General features: G+C 39.5%; 1 protein-coding gene across 2 annotated transcripts in view; it reads right to left on the reverse strand.

Moving 5' to 3' along the window:
- The window catches only part of LOC126336710 (zinc finger protein 501-like), a 99,984-nt gene that overhangs the window by 23,204 nt on the left and 57,915 nt on the right, over positions 1 to 18,865 (reverse strand). For both annotated transcript variants that reach the window (XM_050000679.1, XM_050000678.1), the window contains 2 exons: positions 9,057 to 9,283; positions 192 to 419 (listed from right to left, as the gene is read on the reverse strand). In XM_050000679.1, coding sequence (XP_049856636.1) covers positions 192 to 419; positions 9,057 to 9,283 — 455 coding nt within the window. The remainder of the gene's footprint in view (positions 1 to 191; positions 420 to 9,056; positions 9,284 to 18,865) is intronic.

An 18,865-nucleotide genomic window follows, 5' to 3' on the forward strand; every position in this document is an offset into this window, starting at 1 on the left:
AACAAGTGTCGTGTGCTTTACAAATGAACCTTTCCAACATATTTGCTTTAAGCAATTTATGAAGACCGTGGAAAACAATCTGGACGCTAAACACGATTATATACGGCTATTCTCAGGAATGCAAACCCATAGTCTTACCACAGTGTCACTTTGCTTGGATGGTAGGTACAGTTGTGCAAAAAAGTACATACCTCTCATGCTGTGTAAGATGCCATTTATCTTTGAAGGCTGCAACACAATATCCACACTGGAATGGACGTACTTTAGTGTGTACTTTTTGGTGACGCAACAAGGATGATTTCTGTGTAAAGGCTTGCCCACATGTGATACAAGTATGTGGAAATTTTTGTAAGTGAACAGTAGCACGGTGTCTACTTAGGCCTGTTGCTGACATATAAGTCTTATCGCAATCACAACATCTGAAAGAAGAACAGGTTACCATGAACACATACAGGTCATGAATCAAAATAATACAGAGAAAACTTATCAGTCTGTTTTAATTATGAAGAATTTAATGGCAGGATTTTACTGACTTTTAAATGTGGCTATATAATTACAAGAAAAAAGCAAAGGAATAATATATTTTCACAAATGTATTGCAAATAATCATCATCTGCTGTTCAAATTAAAACCAAACAACAAACATTATTTTCATCACTTCTATTCAGTTCTCCTTCATATATATATATAGTGAACTTTGTATACATGAATGTGAGTATTGGTGGCAACTGGGTGTGGATCTATTAAAATATTTTGTTAGTGGGTGTTAAGCATGAACTAATAAATTACGAGAGACAACTGCTGGCCAATTTTTACCTTTAGGAGACAAAATGTATATTATTGCTAACAGGCATATATTAAAGTGAAGGAGAGGGATACGTTGGGGAAGATTAACATTTTAAATTTCCTATTAGATGCTTGGCTTACTGATTTGGGGGTTGGGATCAAACAATGAGGTTATCAATCCCATTGGATTAGGGAAGGATGGAGAAGGAAGTTGACTGTGCCCTTTCAAAGAAACCGTCTTGGCATTTGCCTGAAGCGATTTAGGGAATTAATGGAAAACCTAAATCAGGGTGGCTGGATGTGGGTTAGAACCGTTGTCCTCCCAAATGAGAGTCTAATGTGTTAACCACAGTGCCACCTTTCTCTGTATTAGAGGCTTCTTAAGAGTTGTACATGGCTGTCAGTAGATAAAGTTTTGATAAGGACCCTAACCTCCCCCCATGAACCATGGACCTTGCCGTTGGTGGGGAGGCTTGCGTGCCTCAGCGATACAGATAGCCATACCGTAGGTGCAACCACAACGGAGGGGTATCTGTTGAGAGGCCAGACAAACGTGTGGTTCCTGAAGAGAGGCAGCAGCCTTTTCAGTAGTTGCAGGGGCAACAGTCTGGACGATTGACTGATCTGGCCTTGTAACACTAACCAAAACGGCCTTGCTGTGCTGGTACTGTGAACGGCTGAAAGCAAGGGGAAACTACAGCCGTAACCTTTCCCGAGGGCATGCAGCTTTACTGTATGATTAAATGATGATGGCGTCCTCTTGGGTAAAATATTCCAGAGGTAAAATAGTCACCCATTCGGATCTCCGGGCGGGGACTACTCAAGAGGATATCGTTATCAGGAGAAAGAAAACTGGCGTTCTACGGATCGGAGCGTGGAATGTCAGATCCCTTAATCGGGCAGGTAGGTTAGAAAATTTAAAAAAGGGAAATGGATAGGTTAAAATTAGATATAGTGGGAATTAGTGAAGTTCGGTGGCAGGAGGAACAAGACTTCTGGTCAGGTGACTACAGGGTTATAAACACAAAATCAAATAGGGGTAATGCAGGAGTAGCTTTAATAATGAATAGGAAAATAGGAATGCGGGTAAGCTACTACAAACAGCATAATGAACGCATTATTGTGGCAAAGATAGATACAAAGCCCACACCTACTACAGTAGTACAAGTTTATATGCCAACTAGCTCTGCAGATGACGAAGAAATTGAAGAAATGTATGATCAAATAAAAGAAATTATTCAGATAGTGAAGGGAGATGAAAATTTAATAGTCATGGGTGACTGGAATTCGGTAGTAGGGAAAAGGAGAGAAGGAAACGTAGTAGGTGAATATGGACTGGGGCAAAGAAATGAAAGAGGAAGCCGCCTGGTAGAATTTTGCACAGAGCACAACTTAATCATAGCTAACACTTGGTTCAAGAATCATAAAAGAAGGTTGTATACATGGAAGAACCCTGGAGATACTAAAAGGTATCAGATAGATTATATACTGGTAAGACAGAGATTTAGGAACCAGGTTTTAAATTGTAAGACATTTCCAGGGGCAGATGTGGACTCTGACCACAATCTATTGGTTATGACCTGTAGGTTATAACTGAAGAAACTGCAAAAGGGTAGGAATTTAAGGAGATGGGACCTGGATAAGCTGAAAGAACCAGAGGTTGTGCAGAGTTTCAGGGAGAGCATAAGGGAGCAATTGACAGGAATGGGGGAAAGAAATACAGTAGAAGAAGAATGGGTAGCTTTGAGGGATGAAGTAGTGAAGGCAGCAGAGGATCAAGTAGGTAAAAAGTCAAGGGCTAGTAGAAATCCTTGGGTGACAGAAGAAATATTGAATTTAATTGATGAAAGGAGAAAATATAAAAATGCAGTAAATGAAGCAGGCAAAAAGGAATACAGACGTCTCAAAAATGAGATCAACCGGAAGTGAAGTGCAAAATGTCTAAGCAGGGTTGGCTATAGGACAGATGTAAGGATGTAGAGGCTTATCTCACTAGGGGTAAGATAGATACTGCCTACAGGAAAATTAAAGAGACCTTTGGAGATAGGAGAACCACTTGTATGAACATCAAGAGCTCGGACGGAAACGCAGTTCTAAGCAAAGAAGATAAAGCAGAAAAGTGGAAGGAGTATATAGAGGGTCTATACAAGGGCGATACACTTGAGGACAATATTATGGAATTGGGAGTCGAAACAAGGCCCCCAGAGTAGACAACATTCCATTGGAACTACTGACGGCCTCGGGAGAGCCAGTCCTTACAAAACTCTACCATCTGGTGAGCAAGATGTATGAGACAGGCGAAATACCCTCAGACTTCAAGAAGAATATAATAATTCCAATCCCAAAGAAAGCAGGTGTTGACAGATGTGAAAATTACCGAACTATCAGTTTAATAAGTCACAGCTGCAATATACTAATACGAATTCTTTACAGACGAATGGAAAAACTAGTAGAAGCTGACCTCGGGGAAGATCAGTTTGGCTTCCGTAGAAATGTTGGAACACGTGAGGCAATACTGACCCTACGACTTATCTTAGAAGAAAGATTAAGGAAAGGCAAACCTACGTTTCTAGCATTTGTAGACTTAGAGAAAGCTTTTGACAATGTTGACTGGAATACTCTCTTTCAAATTCTGAAGGTGGCAGGAGTAAAATACAGGGAGCGAAAGGCTATTTACAATTTGTACATAAACCAGATGGCAGAGTTATAAGAGTCGAGGGATACGAAAGGGAAGCAGTGGTTGGGAAGGGAGTGAGACAGGGTTGTAGTCTCTCCCCGATGTTATTCAATCTGTATATTGAGCAAGCAGTAAAGGAAACAAAAGAAAAATTTGGAGTAGGTATTAAAATCCATGGAGAAGAAATAAAAACTTCGAGGTTCGCCGACGACATTGTAATTCTGTCAGAGACGGCAAAGGACTTGGAAGAGCAGTTGAACGGAATGGATAATTTCTTGAAAGGAGGATATAAAATGAACATCAACAAAAGCAATACAAGGATAATGGAATGTAGTCGAATGAAGTTGGGTGATGTTGAAGGAATTAGATTAGGAAATGAGACATTTAAAGTAGTAAAGGAGTTTTGCTATTTGGGGAGCAAAATAACTGATGATGGTCGAAGTAAAGAGGATATAAAATTTAGACTGGCAATGGCAAGGAAAGCGTTTCTGAAAAAGAGAAATTTGTTAACATTGAGTATAGATTTAAGTGTCAGGAAGTCACTTCTGAAAGTATTTGTATGGAGTGTAGCCATGTATGGAAGTGAAACATGGACGATAAATAGTTTGGACAAGAAGAGAATAGAAGTTTTCGAAATGTGGTGCTACAGAAGAATGCTGAAGGTTAGATGGGTAGATCACATAACTAATGAGGAAGTATTGAATAGGTTTGGGGAGAAGAGAAGTTTGTGGCACAACTTGACCAGAAGGAGGGATCGGTTGGTAGGACATGTTCTGAGGCATCAAGGGATCACCAATTTAGTATTGGAGGGCACCGTGGAGGGTAAAAATCGTAGAGGGAGACCAAGAGATGAATACAGTAAGCAGATTCAGAAGGACGTAGGTTGCAGTAGGTACTGGGAGATGAAGAAGCTTGCACAGGATAGAGTAGCATGGAGAGCTGCATCAAACCAGTCTCAGGACTGAAAACCACAACAACAACAAGGACCGTAAGTCCAGAAATGTACCATATAAAATAAGTCTAAAGATAGGATTACTTTCAAGTCTCCCACTTCAGGTATGGTGTATAATGGTAGAGCTACATAACACATATATTTAGAATGTTCCCTGGATCACCTTAATCCATCACATGCAATTTTCAGCTGACTGCAACAACAACTGCAAGAAACTGGTATGTTCACAACAAAGACGGTTAACTCATGGACTCACACCAGGGTCTGTGGATTGTGTGAATGAAAGTAGGTGTTACTGATACACCTTTTGGAATGAACTGCATGGTCTCCATGTGGAGTAGCCCCTGTAGAGTACACAGCTTATTATGCCTGCTGCGTGCATACTGTGAAGTGGGAGGTTTACCTACTAATTCAACTCTACAGCTTGTGAAGCCTCTAACAGGAATTGTGAAACACCCTCTACATATAATGAATGAGTGAATAAATAAATACATGTCATGTTCATATACACTCATGTATATATGGTCAATTTGTTACTAAGCACTTCCCATTTAATAAACTGTCCTTTCACTTCCTGTACTGGTTGCGTACATGCAAGGAAACCCACACACTCTGAGGTCAGTGCTGCTGACAATTGCCAGTTCTTAGGTTTGCTCAGGTATGTGGTCTTCTGACCATTTTCCTGCTAACTATATTAAAAATAAACCTAGTGGTATAGGTGGGATTACTGGGTAGCACAATCAACCAACCTGACAAGTAAGGTCCAACAATCATTCTGCCTTGAGGTAACCTCAATAAAGTGTTACAAGCTAGCACTAACACAACATGTCTTTTGTGAGAAGTCTTTTTCATTTGGAAACATATGAACTTCACTTCTCAAGGAGTGGAAACAAAGGGCTTTGGACACTGTTGTAGGAGTGTTGAATTGATAAAAACGCACTTCTACTAGAGATTTCTTTCTACTTTCAAAGGCATATTGAAGAATTCAGCTGTGATAAAATCGTGCAACAAGCTTCACCACTGCAAGAGTTCTATAATGTGCAAGAGTATATATATGTAGAATTTTGTGAACTTGGGCAAGGACTGAGAGAGCACATGGTGTACCTGACACCGACAATAGATGAGAGAAGTGAACAATTGTCATAATAAGGAGATTTCCTGCAGGGCAGTGTTAATAATTTTTCCTTCAAGAATAAACAGTTGAAAAATAAATAGAGATAATAATTATAAAATTAACCGCTTAATCAGATTCCTGCACAATCCAATTGTGTGAAGCCAATTTTTAAAAAAATGAAGACATCCTGTCTTACAGCATTAAATTGTGCAAAATGAGTTAATTTTCACATTTAATGTTCTTTAAAGTGTGTTGTTATTTATACAGCAAAAATAGTGGATACAGTTTTCAACAGTATGTTTTCATCAAAATCTATTTACAAAAGCTATTGTTTGATTACTTATTTATTCATCCACATTTTATTTTTATAGTAATGTTAGGAATGTCAATTTAATTCTGCTTATTATTGACATAATATTGCATATGTCTTGTGTAAGATCTGGTTTAAGCAAGGTAGCCAAAAAATCTTCCTGAACATTCCTTGATACAGCAGCATTTACAGGCCTACTACTGTCCATTTCTAAATACTTGGCCGCCTCCAAAAATTTTTGGAGTCATGGACAGTCTGCTGCATTGCTTTCATCTTGTACCTGATTTCAAGTGAGAGAAGATGTTCTAGGATGCAATTAAAAGGTAGCCTTCTCCAAACAAAACTAAGCTCAGACAGTGTTCATGTAATGTAAAATATCTTAATTCTGGGAGTGGATGGAAAGTACCTATGATATTTTTAAATGCCCTGGTGATATCTAATGAGCTCTGGGAGCAAAAGAGAATGGGAGGAGCGAGAAGTTTGAATGCACTAGAACATCTTCCCACTATTGGTGGAATAAAATACTAGTTCTGAACACTGGTTCAAAAATGGTAGAAACGAGGGGAGACCGAACAATTAGATTGGATTGCATAAACAGATAGCAATCTGCAGCTTATTATCTGTCTGATGTCACTCATTGCAGTTCCACACAGGTGCCAGAGATGTTAAACTTCATCCTTGTCAAATGACAGTCCATGCAGGTCACTGGAGACTTAGTGGCCATTTGGTTGCCTAATAAGCTTACGACATAGGTAAGTCAGGTAGTGCAACTTGCCAAACTCTTCCAACTGAGGAGTTGGCTCAGAACTCTTGCTTATCACTAAGGGCTCAAGCTTTACAAAAAGAAAAAAGAAAGATCAGGATTTAATACACTGATGATAGTGCGGTCAATCGAGGTGGAGCACAAGCAAGCTCTGATTGGGAAAAGATAGACAAGGAAATCAGTCATTTCTTCCTCAAGGGATTATTAATTTAAGATAACTGCAGAAATCTAAATGTGATTAGATAGATGAGGATGAAACTGACATCCTCCCAAATACGAGTTTCATGCCATGTAACTATACTGCATCATTTGGTCGCATGTTCTAAGAATACTATGTATCTCCAAATCAAAGATGGTCTTTTTTCCCATAATTCTATGCCCAGAAGTTGGGGCGTGTCTTGCATTCACAGCATATGATGTGGAGTTTTCCTTTTCTTTACCTATTAGAAACTCTCTACTCTCTGCTTTAACCATGAGCTAGTGCGCATGCTTCGAGGACTGTTGTGTGATAGCAGGAAGGGTTTGCTGTGACAATTTTTTTTTGTCATTTGTTTTTTAACTTTGGAGATCCCACTTCTAAACTGTGTAGTAAAGTGTGGAATGGATTGTAGTGTGGAACAATGTGATTCAACACCAAATTTTTCAATGGGACATATACTTCAAAATCATGGTTGTTTGGCATCCAGAAGCAATAAAATTATTGTGTGCCCACAAGGAGGTATGGAGTCACAGAAGCCAATCCAAGGTGGCAAAAGGACAAAGGTTTTCTGAAAACTGCAAAGTCAACTACAGAAGCTTTCAGTAGCCCACACAGTAAATATTTTGAAAATACTGAAATTTAATTAATGATATCTGGGCCCAAGAAACCTAAAGAAGGAATGGCAGTCTCCCACAATATACGAAATAAAGCACATGAACTGCCACAAGAGCACGGTGTCCACTTTAAAGCCAGCTCTGGGTGGTGTACAAGGAAGATGCAACGCAATGAACTTGTGCTGTGACACTCAACATCCCTTGCTCAATGTCTTCCAACATTGTATCTGGGGCAGTTCGAGTATCAGCGAGACATTATAAGACTGAGAAAGAATTACTTACCTCTTAAATTGGAAATACTGACGAGACTCCTGTTTACTTCAACATGCCATAGAGTAACACAGTTGAGGAGAAAGGTGCCAGAAGTGTATTGGTTCACACTACCGGCAATGAGAAATTGCAAATCACCATGATGATGTGTGCATTTGAAGATGTGGTCCTACGTCATCCTCAATCGTAAAACTATTCCAAAAGGAAAAGTTGCTGGACAGTGTCATATTTTGTTGCAATGGAAAAGGATAGATGACCAATGAGATGGTTACAGATTTCCTCCATACTGTCTGCAGCAGGTGGTGCTCTTCTAACAAACTGTGGGATGCTGACTCTTGTTGCTTTTTGCAAGGGACATCTGACACCAGCACTGAAAGCAGAGATCCTGAATTTAAACACAGATCTTGTCGTCATTCCTGAAGGTATGACTTCGCAACTAGTAGTGTTAGATGTGCTGACCAATAAGCCATTTAAAAACCATCTGAAGCAGCTGCAAAGCAATTGGTTACTTCAAGGTGGTCAAGGCCCTGATCCCTGTCAGTTGATGAAGCCTTCACTATCTGTGATTACAGAATGGATCCAGACTGGTTGAACATGCATAGATGATGTTTGAACTGTGAACAGCTTTAAGAACTGCCATGTAACAAATGTATTTTATGGGAATGAAGACAATCTACTGTGGGAAATGGTGCACAATAACCATGACAATGACAGTGAAACTGCATATTCTGCAGACCATTCCAGTGAGGATGACTAAGCGGCATTTATATCTGAGTGAGTGAGCTACGTAACTGATTTTATTTTCTGTGTATCATTAGTTTTATTGTCTCCTTCAGTTACATGGAGTAAGGAACCTTTTTAAGTTTCCAAAATAAATGTGGTATATTTATATCCCTTTTTTTGTAATCCCTTGATAACAAAGGAAGGTCATCTTGCATTCGGAGTAGTCTTGGATCCAAAGACACGACATATTTTGAGTGTATTAACACAACTGCATTCAGAAACCCACATCATTCTTGTAACTTCCTGGCAGATTAAAACTGTGTGCCCGACCGAGACTCGAACTCAGGACCTTTGCCTTTCGCGGGCAAGTGCTCTACCATCTGAGCTACCGAAGCACGACTCACGCCCGGTACCCACAGCTTAACTTCTGCCAGTACCTCGTCTCCTACCTTCCAAACTTTACAGAAGCTTAGGACCTAATAAAACCCCCTCAACAGTGTGTACATCCTACAAATCTTAAGAGACCCCATCAGCATCTGTACCAGATGCATACTGAAATATTAGGTAAAATAAAAACCTTAAAAAGTATGAACTAAACATAAATTTATAACACTTCTTACTGAATATAATTTCCATTATGGTACTTACTTTAAAAGCACCTGATCAGTACCAGTATTGCATTTAGGCGATTTAGGTCTCACATGAACTTCTTTTTGAATTTGGGTACTGTCACCATGTAGTCTGTGCCAATGTGATGCAAGTGTCTTTTTCCTATCAAATTTTCTACCACATTCTGCACATTCGTAAGCTGGTGGTAAATGAGATTTCATGTGATGATACAGTCCACCACTACTGCTACTTTTTTTGCCACATTCCTACATCACAAACATATTAATCAATATTAATCACATAGTTATAAAGTCATGTGAGACAAAACATGAAAGTGATGCCATTATTTTTCTTGTGGAAGACAATATACAAAACAGAAATTGTAACCAGTTCCAAGATACTGGGGAGAAAAGGGATGGGAAATTAAGATGGATCTAGAAAAAATATCACTCTGCTGCAGAATGTGCACTAATTTGAAACTTCTGGGCAGGTTATAAGTGTGTGCCAGATTGGAACTTGAACCAGAACCTTTGCCTTTTGCAGGCAAGTGCACTACTGACCAAGTATCCAGGTTTTTCTGAATTTCCACACAGCTTATGCATGTGTTTGCTACAATCTGGACTTCAAAAACAAGGAGTGATTAAACAACACTGGACACAAGTAAGCCTCCAACTATGGTATCACATGCCTACAGTATATGGCGAAAAATCAAACCTCAGCAGTATTTATGCAGTAGGTCCAAGACTCAAGAAAATTATCTGGTACCTGTACATTTCATACCACAGAACTGATCTTTCACTCTACACTGGAATATGTATGACATAAAATTTTGTTCCAGCCAACAGTTTTCATCTAACAGGCATTTCACAGGTAGTGCTCTTACTAACTGAGCTATCTACTGTAGTAATGATTCATTGCCTTCACAATTCCAAATCTGTGAAAATGGTTCCCCTGTTGTGCATGGATAGGTGAGTCAAGAATAGCACTAGCCCACAAAAAAGGCAAGGAATAACCACCGAGTCTTGATTTGGCACACAGTTTTAAAGTGGTAAAAAAAAAAAAATATTTCGTATCGTTCTGTTATAAGCCTACCTTGTATCATATCCAAAGCAGTTATGGGCATAAAGCAACAAGACAGATTAAAAGGAGCATAGCATAAAGGCAACTGACAAAACAGAAAAATTTTTATCAGGCCTGAACATATTAAAAATAAGTAAATAAAATAAAAAAAAATACTGAACAACACTGTTTAAAAATATAGAACATATCTTGCCCAAGGTAAAACACCACACAGTACCATTTGAGTACCAATCTGAACTCTGAAATACATCAAGAATGGCCAGGAACAGGCAGTGAAAAACCATGGGATCTACAGGGTCTTTTGGCCACGACGAGAGGTAGAGACAGATCCGAGGAAGGCGTACACACCAGGAGCAGTTGCTTGCTAACAAGAGGCAACAATGGTGGAAGTAGGACTTCAGAGCGGAAATCCTGTGTGCAAACTGCAACTTCAATTCCAGTGCTGGGCCTCGGTTGCGGGAGGTGGATCTCTCTACAAAGAAAAAGGCCACAGCAGTCTGGATGCTCACACAAACAGAAAACATGTATTCCATAGTTGAGCAGGAGTTGTTGGCATCCAATCTGTTTGGAAGGGACCAAAGAAGGCTGTTCACAGGGCTAGTCCAAAGGGCACCTACTGAAAATCATATCCCACAACCATATATAGAATCCAACATCTACAGGGCTGAAGGCGGTGTGGAGCCATATGCCACATTCCCATAGATAAGATGGGACGAGATCCGTGGTTTGTAGGATCGCAAAAATGTAGAGCAGTCTGTGCTCCAGCTGGTGTTACTGACGCAGCGAACAGTATTTAGCGGTGAACAATGTGTTTGCTTAAGTTGACAAAGATGGGGAAGTCACGTCTACAAGACATTGAAGACCAGTCCCAAATGATGATAACTAGGGTTCAGATAAATATGAATTAAAAATGACACAATATGTACATATAATATGACTCAGAAATATAAAATATGGAAAAAATAGACAGACAAAAAAAAAGTACTATTTTCAAATAAACCACACTTTGTTATACAAAAAACAAACAGTCTCACTGACATTATTTGTATTATTACAATATATAATCACATTTTTTTTAATTTTCAAAATTAATACTATTTCTCTTTGAATGATACGGTACTTTTTACTGACTGAAATATCTTTAAATGTCGCAGGATGTGACTGGAGCAAATTTAAATTGCACAAATCTGGAAGTGAGTATGGGGCATCAAGTTGGTCATCTATTCTTCCGCACAGTGCAATGTTAATTTTTGTGAGCAGATTAAAAGCTCTGTTTTTCTCAAGTACATAGCTCAAATTTTGCTTTAATAACTCAGCAACCCATCTGCTTCACTAATTTTCATTTTTATGCCTTCAATAATCTTTACACTGTCTTTCAAAAATGCTGAAGGGCTTTCCGGTGTCAATCTAACACAACAAAAAACAATAATTGCAAATCACTCTGTAGAGTTTCATTTTCAGAAAGTTCTTTTGCATTCAAAATACAAGCATACTCATCTTCAAACTGAAAAATAATTGTTTTAATGTCATTGAAATGCTCAATGTAGTATGCAACTGTTTCTAGCCATGTACCCCAACATGTCAGTAGTGGCTCTGGTGGCAAATAATATTGGCATACATCTCTTTAAATTTTGAGATCCTACTGGGAGCTTTCAAAAACATTTTTTTACATCTGATGACTATCAACAATTTTGTAATTTAACCTTATGCAGTCAGCTAATCTATTTATTTTGTGTACCAAGCAGGTTACACAGATCATTTTAGGATATAACACATTCAGGACATCTCCAGCTTTAACCATATAAGGAGCAACATTGGTAACGAACAAGAAAACTTAGTCATGTTTTACGTCATTAGGCCATAAAATACTAATAGCATCATTGAAGAGGTTTGTTAATGTTTGGAAGTTACGTTTATGAAGTTCTTCACATGCCAATGTACTGCCCTTGGTTGTCCATAGTCTCGTCTAATGCGACCCTTATAAGGCCATCCTGAAGTATGTCTTGAATCAACTCCAAACAGTCCTTGTAAATGCTGCTGACAGTTTTTTCTAAGCGTAGATTCATCAGGAATGCGTTTGCCTGAATACTTCTCTAGGAAGCTTTTAATCACTGGGTTATTTGATTTCAATAAAGGTATATCAGCACAAATCATGGCATAATACATATCTTTCGAGAAGGTAGAACTTTGTGAGCCACTGGCTGTAAATCAGAAAAAAATGTTGTTTGAATTTATTCTTCTTTGTAATGCGTACCTTATGTTTTGTGGTAGACATGTGCTGTGATATTGGAAACTGTTCCTCAGTCAACACGGATTCTTCACAAGCATTACAAAACAGTACTTCACAATCTGTACTCAAAGACTGGTTTGGGAAATCTTCAATATATTTTTGCAATTTTAAACACAACAGTTACTCATCTTTCGGCATTTTATGCATATATAAAAAAACACATGCACACAGACTGATATATGCGACTCATATATTTGAAAGAATGTAGATGCGTAAATAACACACTTGCAAGACCATAGGTGTGTAAAATACACAATGACACATAGCAGCTAACCTCATCATTATCAACAGTGAATGACACAGACATGAAGTTATACATATGGCTAATGTACTACTTGTGGAGGTGCGTGGCAGACATTGTGTGTTGAATGGAACACTCATTTATAAATGCTGAAGCCTTCTTATTCACATCACTAGCATAAAATCACCCACTTAACTGTAAGGTGTAATTGTTGTGTGTTCCATGCAAAAGACAACTGAGTGGCAAAACAGAAAATGTGGAGGAATGGAAATCATGTAACATATCTATGATGAAGATGGCATGGCATATAAGGTACCATCTATAAACTTCTTAGCTCTTGCACCCTAGTTTCGACAGGTAGATTTCACGGACGTGGACGGTACCAATGACCTTTGCCATTGAAAAAATTGCATTTTAGCTGCCTTAATTTAATATCATGTTCATTACTACAAACAAGTACCACATTTCATAACAGCATGTTTATAAACGTGCTTTCACAAAAGCTTGTACTTTTAATCACGCTTTGAAATGTCATTTGATGAATTTTTCAATGCTGTTACACTTTTAAAAGATCAGTTCTGTATAATGTAGCATTGAAAATATGGATTTATGCAATTCTGATATAAAAATATGGACTAAACTCTGTCATATGGAAAATTGAAGTTAAATTTTTGGACTCCAAATGCCACGATTTATGTAGGAAACTACAAAAAGAATGAAAACTAATTGCAACGAAAATCTGTATGTATGTATTAATCTGGACCATAGTGATAAGACTTCACTACATTCAAAGATTGTCATCGAGATAGTGGTCTGGTTGTGTATGAACAGTAAGATGGCAATAGGAGGGCATGAGGCATGTCTTGGCAGCTGATAACCGGAAGTCATAGGTCAGGGCACCGACTGTGCCATTCATATAGCACCCCAGTTGGTGTTCGGCAACACCCACAGTTGAGGACCAACAGCAAATGCATAAATTATCAGGAAGGGTGACACTGTAGACCACACAGCTGCAGTTATACCATTAATAGCCACAAGAACAAGGGGCACAGGCAGTTCTAAGTGCTGTGGAAACCTATTCTTTAGTACATTGGGGGGGGGGGGGGTTACTGTAAGTACCACCTTGAACCCAAGAAGTATGGTGGGTCACACAAATCTAGACAAAAAGGATGTGGTGATGCCACGTGGTGTCATAAGTCTTTCTCGTGTTGAAGAAGACAGTGATGCGGTGTTGATGGCAGGCAAATCTGACTGGATAGCAGATGGGGCAGAGCCAAAAGATCCTGAGGCTCAAGGTACCAACACAGCCTGTTGCTTACAATACATTTTAACAACTTGCAGAGAATAGTAGTGAGACTAAATGGTTGATAGCAGTCTATCTCAAGAGGGGGAATGTTTACCTGGTTTCAGTGCCACCATGACACACTTTCTTGCCATTGAGATGGGAACTCACCCTCACTCCACATACTGTTGAAGAGGCACAGATGTGATGTTAGCAATCCAACAATAACTGTTTCAGCATTTGGTTGTGGATATGGTCTGGCCCTGGAGCCATGTCACAGCAAAGGGCTAGAGCACTGAGGAATTCTCACTCATTGAATGGAGAATTACAGGCTTCAGCTGACATACAGTGAAGGGTGAGTGAATTCACTCTCCCGCTGATAATCCTCAGTCATAGAGGCTCCAGCCTAATGCAAAGCAAAATGTTTGGTGACAACATGTGGGTCAGTGTAGAGACAACCATTCAGAGAGATACAAGGTACACCTGTGGGGGACTGGTGTCCACAGAGACATCGAATCCTCACACAAACCTGTGAAGGGAGGGTATGTCGTCCGAAGGTAGCAACATATTGTTCTCAGCATTCATGTTTCTGTTGTTTTATGAGGTGGCAGTCCCCGGACACAGAGTCATTTACAGGCATGATGTGCGTATGCCACTGGAGGGCCCACTGCGATCTCTGGAGGCCAGAGCTATTTATGGGGTCCACCTAACTACTCGCTTCCGAAGGGGAGATCCTGAGGAATATAGGATTACTACGTCAGCCACAGAAAGAATGGCTGAAATTGTGCTCTGGATGGACACATCAATATCTTCATGTGACAGGGTGCTAAGGGCAACAGCAGAGGTGAAGGCATCACAGTCGGCTCTGTTGAGAGCCCATCTGCGCCAACAGCCAAGAGTGTGATGCTGAGGAAGAGTCAAAACAACTGAAAGTCAAATACTAAGTTCTGAGAGCAAGTGTTTGACAGCGGTCATAATCCCATCCCACACAGTGCTGTGGGCATTGCAGTCACCCACAATTAGAAAGGATGGGAGGAGGTCAGAAAAAAGTGCTGGCAACACATTCTTGGACAATTCACTGTTGGGAGCAGGATACACGTTACACACAGTAAATTATAGGGATGTCCTCAGTCAGATAGACACAACCTTCAAAGTCTTATTGAGTGGCATATGTGTGCTGCAGACAGGGTCCAGAACATACGTACAAACACAGCCCAACACTCATAGTCATCACAATTCTTAAAATGTCCGCCCCTGGTAACTGAGTGGTCAGCGTGACAGAATGTCAATCCTGATGGCCCGGGTTCGATTCCCGGCTGGGTCGGAGATTTTCTCCGCTCAGGGACTGGGTGTTGTGTTGTCCTAATCATCATCATTTCATCTCCATCGACGCGCAAGTCGCAGAAGTGAGGTCAGATCGAAAAATTTAAACCCCGGAAACGGTCTACCCGACGGGAGGCCCTAGTCACACAACATTTATATTTTTATTTATTTATTCTTAAAATAGCCTTGACAGCCATGGAGGGTGGGGTCCGCATTGCTAGGAACCAAGTTTCCTGTAGGGCAATGAAAAAAGCAGCGGAAAACAAGGGTGTTTACAACCCGGAACAACCGGGAGATCCGGGAAAAACCCGGGAATATTTTCATCCGGAAGAAAACCGGGAAAAACCAGGGCATTTTTTTTTAGAATTTTGGGAATTTTTCATTGTTTTAGTTTTCAGTTACATTTTTGTAATTTTGACTGGTAAGAACCGATTACTCTGACAAAGGATATTAATGTATCACGCCACTGCAGAATAACACTTCAACAGTGAAACATAAACGAGAGAAAAAAACTAAAATAACTTAAATTGCAAGGGAAATGCGCCATTTACAACAACGACACACAGTGATCATTCAAAATCTGCCAACAGCGAAATGTGTCAAAGGCTTTAGGAAGACTATACAATGTTTCATAACAACAAATTGCCTTCGGTGAGCGTGAAGTCACAATTGTTTAACTTAAATTCCTTTTAACAGTTACGAGCGGGCTCTCGCGCATGCGCAGTTGAGCCGAGCCGCATTTGAATAGTAGATTCTCCCGCTTCTGGCTAAATGAATGTGGCTGTTGGCTGTGCAAGCAGCTAGGTGCTACCTGGGAAAAGGGGGCGCCAAATTCATATTCTTGAGAAAAAAAAAAAAAACTAGTTTGACAAAGAGCCTAGCATAGAGCGCACGTTTGTCTGTCTATTATTCATATGATTTTGAAACGATTCCCTGTTGGTTTTTGAACATTTTTGAACACATTTTAAGTTGATTTCTGAATGAAGCATAAGTTGATTTTTGAATGCGTGCATAGAGTACGTGATGTCTATTGCAGGAGAATCCTCGTCGCATCTAGAAATAAACTTTCCCCAGACAAAAGGGGACGGGTCTATAAGAGCTGAGCGGAGTAAAGCCGAACGGATGAATGCCAATCGCTGTCTGATTATGTGGTTGATTGGGTTTGCGAATGATCAGCATTGTTATAATTACTAGCAAAATCCATAGATTCAGACTACCAGAATGGAAATAAACGACTGACAAGAATAACAGGTGAGAAATATGAAGTATTCTCTTCTCGGTGTATCCAAGAAAATGAAATTTTGACAAAATTTTTGGCCAGGTCGCTAAACTAGTAAGCACCAGTTTTACAGTCCCCGGCTAGCAGTTACATAAGTTCTATTCCGGAAGTAACGCGGAAAACGTGTTGTACGAACACGTAACAGCGCCAAACCGGAAAATAAGCGCGGGCTAACTAAACCTGTGACTCTGACAAGGTTAGTGAAGTTAATGCAGCGAACAAATTTTGATAGTGGCAGGAATAGCTACAGAATTGGTGGTGACAAGATTGATTGTTAGAACGAGGAAGGAGAACAAACGGGGACATCACACAAATTATGGAAGAATAAGGCGATTCCAAGTTTGTATAAAAATTTCGTAATACTACTTTTCGATCTCGTGCTTGAGAGAAACTGGTGCGTGTGAATGAAATGTGAAACTATTTCCTAACATAAAGGTTTTTGCTTGTAGTAGGCATTTGATATTGGTACTTCGTGAATTATATTCTGTTATGTTATAAAAATGGCCATTTGTGCCAAAACAGTCTCGTTTATTTGGTGTGTGTGTTACAAAATTGCTGCAATATTAGAAAGGCCTGTTTTGTTTTATCTAGCAGACAGTGACAAAATAGACGTAATCAGATCGAGAAACCACACCAGCCTTGGGTATTATTTGTGTTAACAGCTTTTTCAGTATTAGATAACGACATTTCGATTTTTCATGTAGCAAAACGTTTGACGAACTTTGATGAGGTAATAGATCCTTTAGCAGAAATGAAAGCACGCCATGTAAAGCTGTAGCAAGATTAAAGAGAAATTAGGAGCCAAGGATTGAAGAAATGTGTAATTCCTTGCTTATATCTTGTCTTTATTGGTTTTATGTATCCTATACTTAATTTTATGCAACACAAAACAGTAAGTTATTAGCTAATAGGCAATAAAGAGTGCAAATTTTCTGAAGCGTTCTTGTTCTCTCGATTAGGAATAATCCCATACGCTATTAATTGCGAGATTTTTTCTTAAAAAGGGGCAGGCTGTCAAACCGGCCGACTGGGAACAGGAGAGGCACCACAGGACATTTCAATTTCCACTGCCCTGAATATAATATGATGGCATCCATTACAAAATATACACGTTTCAATTCCACAGAGCGAAATACGGTGACGTGGTATAGAAGAATGATTTATGAAGAGGCGTGGCACTGCACTTTGGCACACTTAAGACCAAATAACATGTCTTACATTTCCGCATACACATTTGTTTTCTGTTCAAATGGCTATGAGCACTGTGCGACTTAACTTCTGAGGTCATCAGTCGCCTAGAACTTAGAACTTATTAAATCTAACTAACCTAAGGACATCACACACATCCATGCCCGAGGTAGGATTAGAACCTGCGACCGTAGCGGTCGCTCGGTTCCAGACTGTAGCGCCTAGAACCGCACGACCACTCCGTCCAGCTGTTTCATGTTTCAGAAATATATGCGCTACAAGATGAACATATTTTTTGAAAATTAAATTTTTTTTTTAGTATTGACGCAGTTCGCAAATATCGTAGATCGGGGTTGATGTGCAGAGCAGTCTGAGTTATAGTGGGTAGTCTCCACGTGACCCGTGTTTACATTTAGTGGTTTTGCTGTTTCCCCTTCGTTTACTCTCACGTCAAATGAAAACAAAACGGATATATGTGGCCGCCGGGAGCTATCAAGTGAAAATACATTCACATAATTACGGAAGGCTAAAATAGCCTATGCCATTAGTTTCAGATTTTATTTTATTTCCACCTTTCTGACAGTCAAGCGTTAATAGCCTTGCGGAACAAGGAAGTAATAAGAAATTTGACTTTTATCAACCTTTCCCGCAGAGGCAGTCACTGTATTTGAAACTAAATGTTTAATTCCACAGTACTGGCTAGTTTCAACTGTTCGCTGCATTTCAAGTGCACGTTTTCATAGTCTAGCACGTATGGCATTATGCCATAATAAAGAACCAAACATGATATAATACAGTACTGGTGCTCCAAGAAAATTTACATCTCGAAAACCACACTTAAATGCTTAATATCAGGTTGAGGTCTACTTCATTGGGAATCTGTACATACGAATATGCACTTTAAGTATGCACATTAAATGTGCACATTTTAGTATGGTTCATGAAATTCCGATGCTCTTGGAGTATCCTCTGATGTCTTGTTTCTTTTATGACAATGTATGATTTTTCAGTGTTTTACAAGTACGTACTTCAAAATGGGCTTTCTACGTCATGATAGCTGCGCATGAGCGATGTGTCGCCTGTTATCTGCGCTCTCAGACAACTGCTGAAAGGAACCTATTTCTAACAGGTCGCGGGAAAATATTGCGAATGGTGGTTTGAAAAG

The sequence above is a fragment of the Schistocerca gregaria genome, chromosome 2 (genome assembly GCF_023897955.1).
Source record: "Schistocerca gregaria isolate iqSchGreg1 chromosome 2, iqSchGreg1.2, whole genome shotgun sequence".
NCBI lineage: Eukaryota > Metazoa > Arthropoda > Insecta > Orthoptera > Acrididae > Schistocerca > Schistocerca gregaria.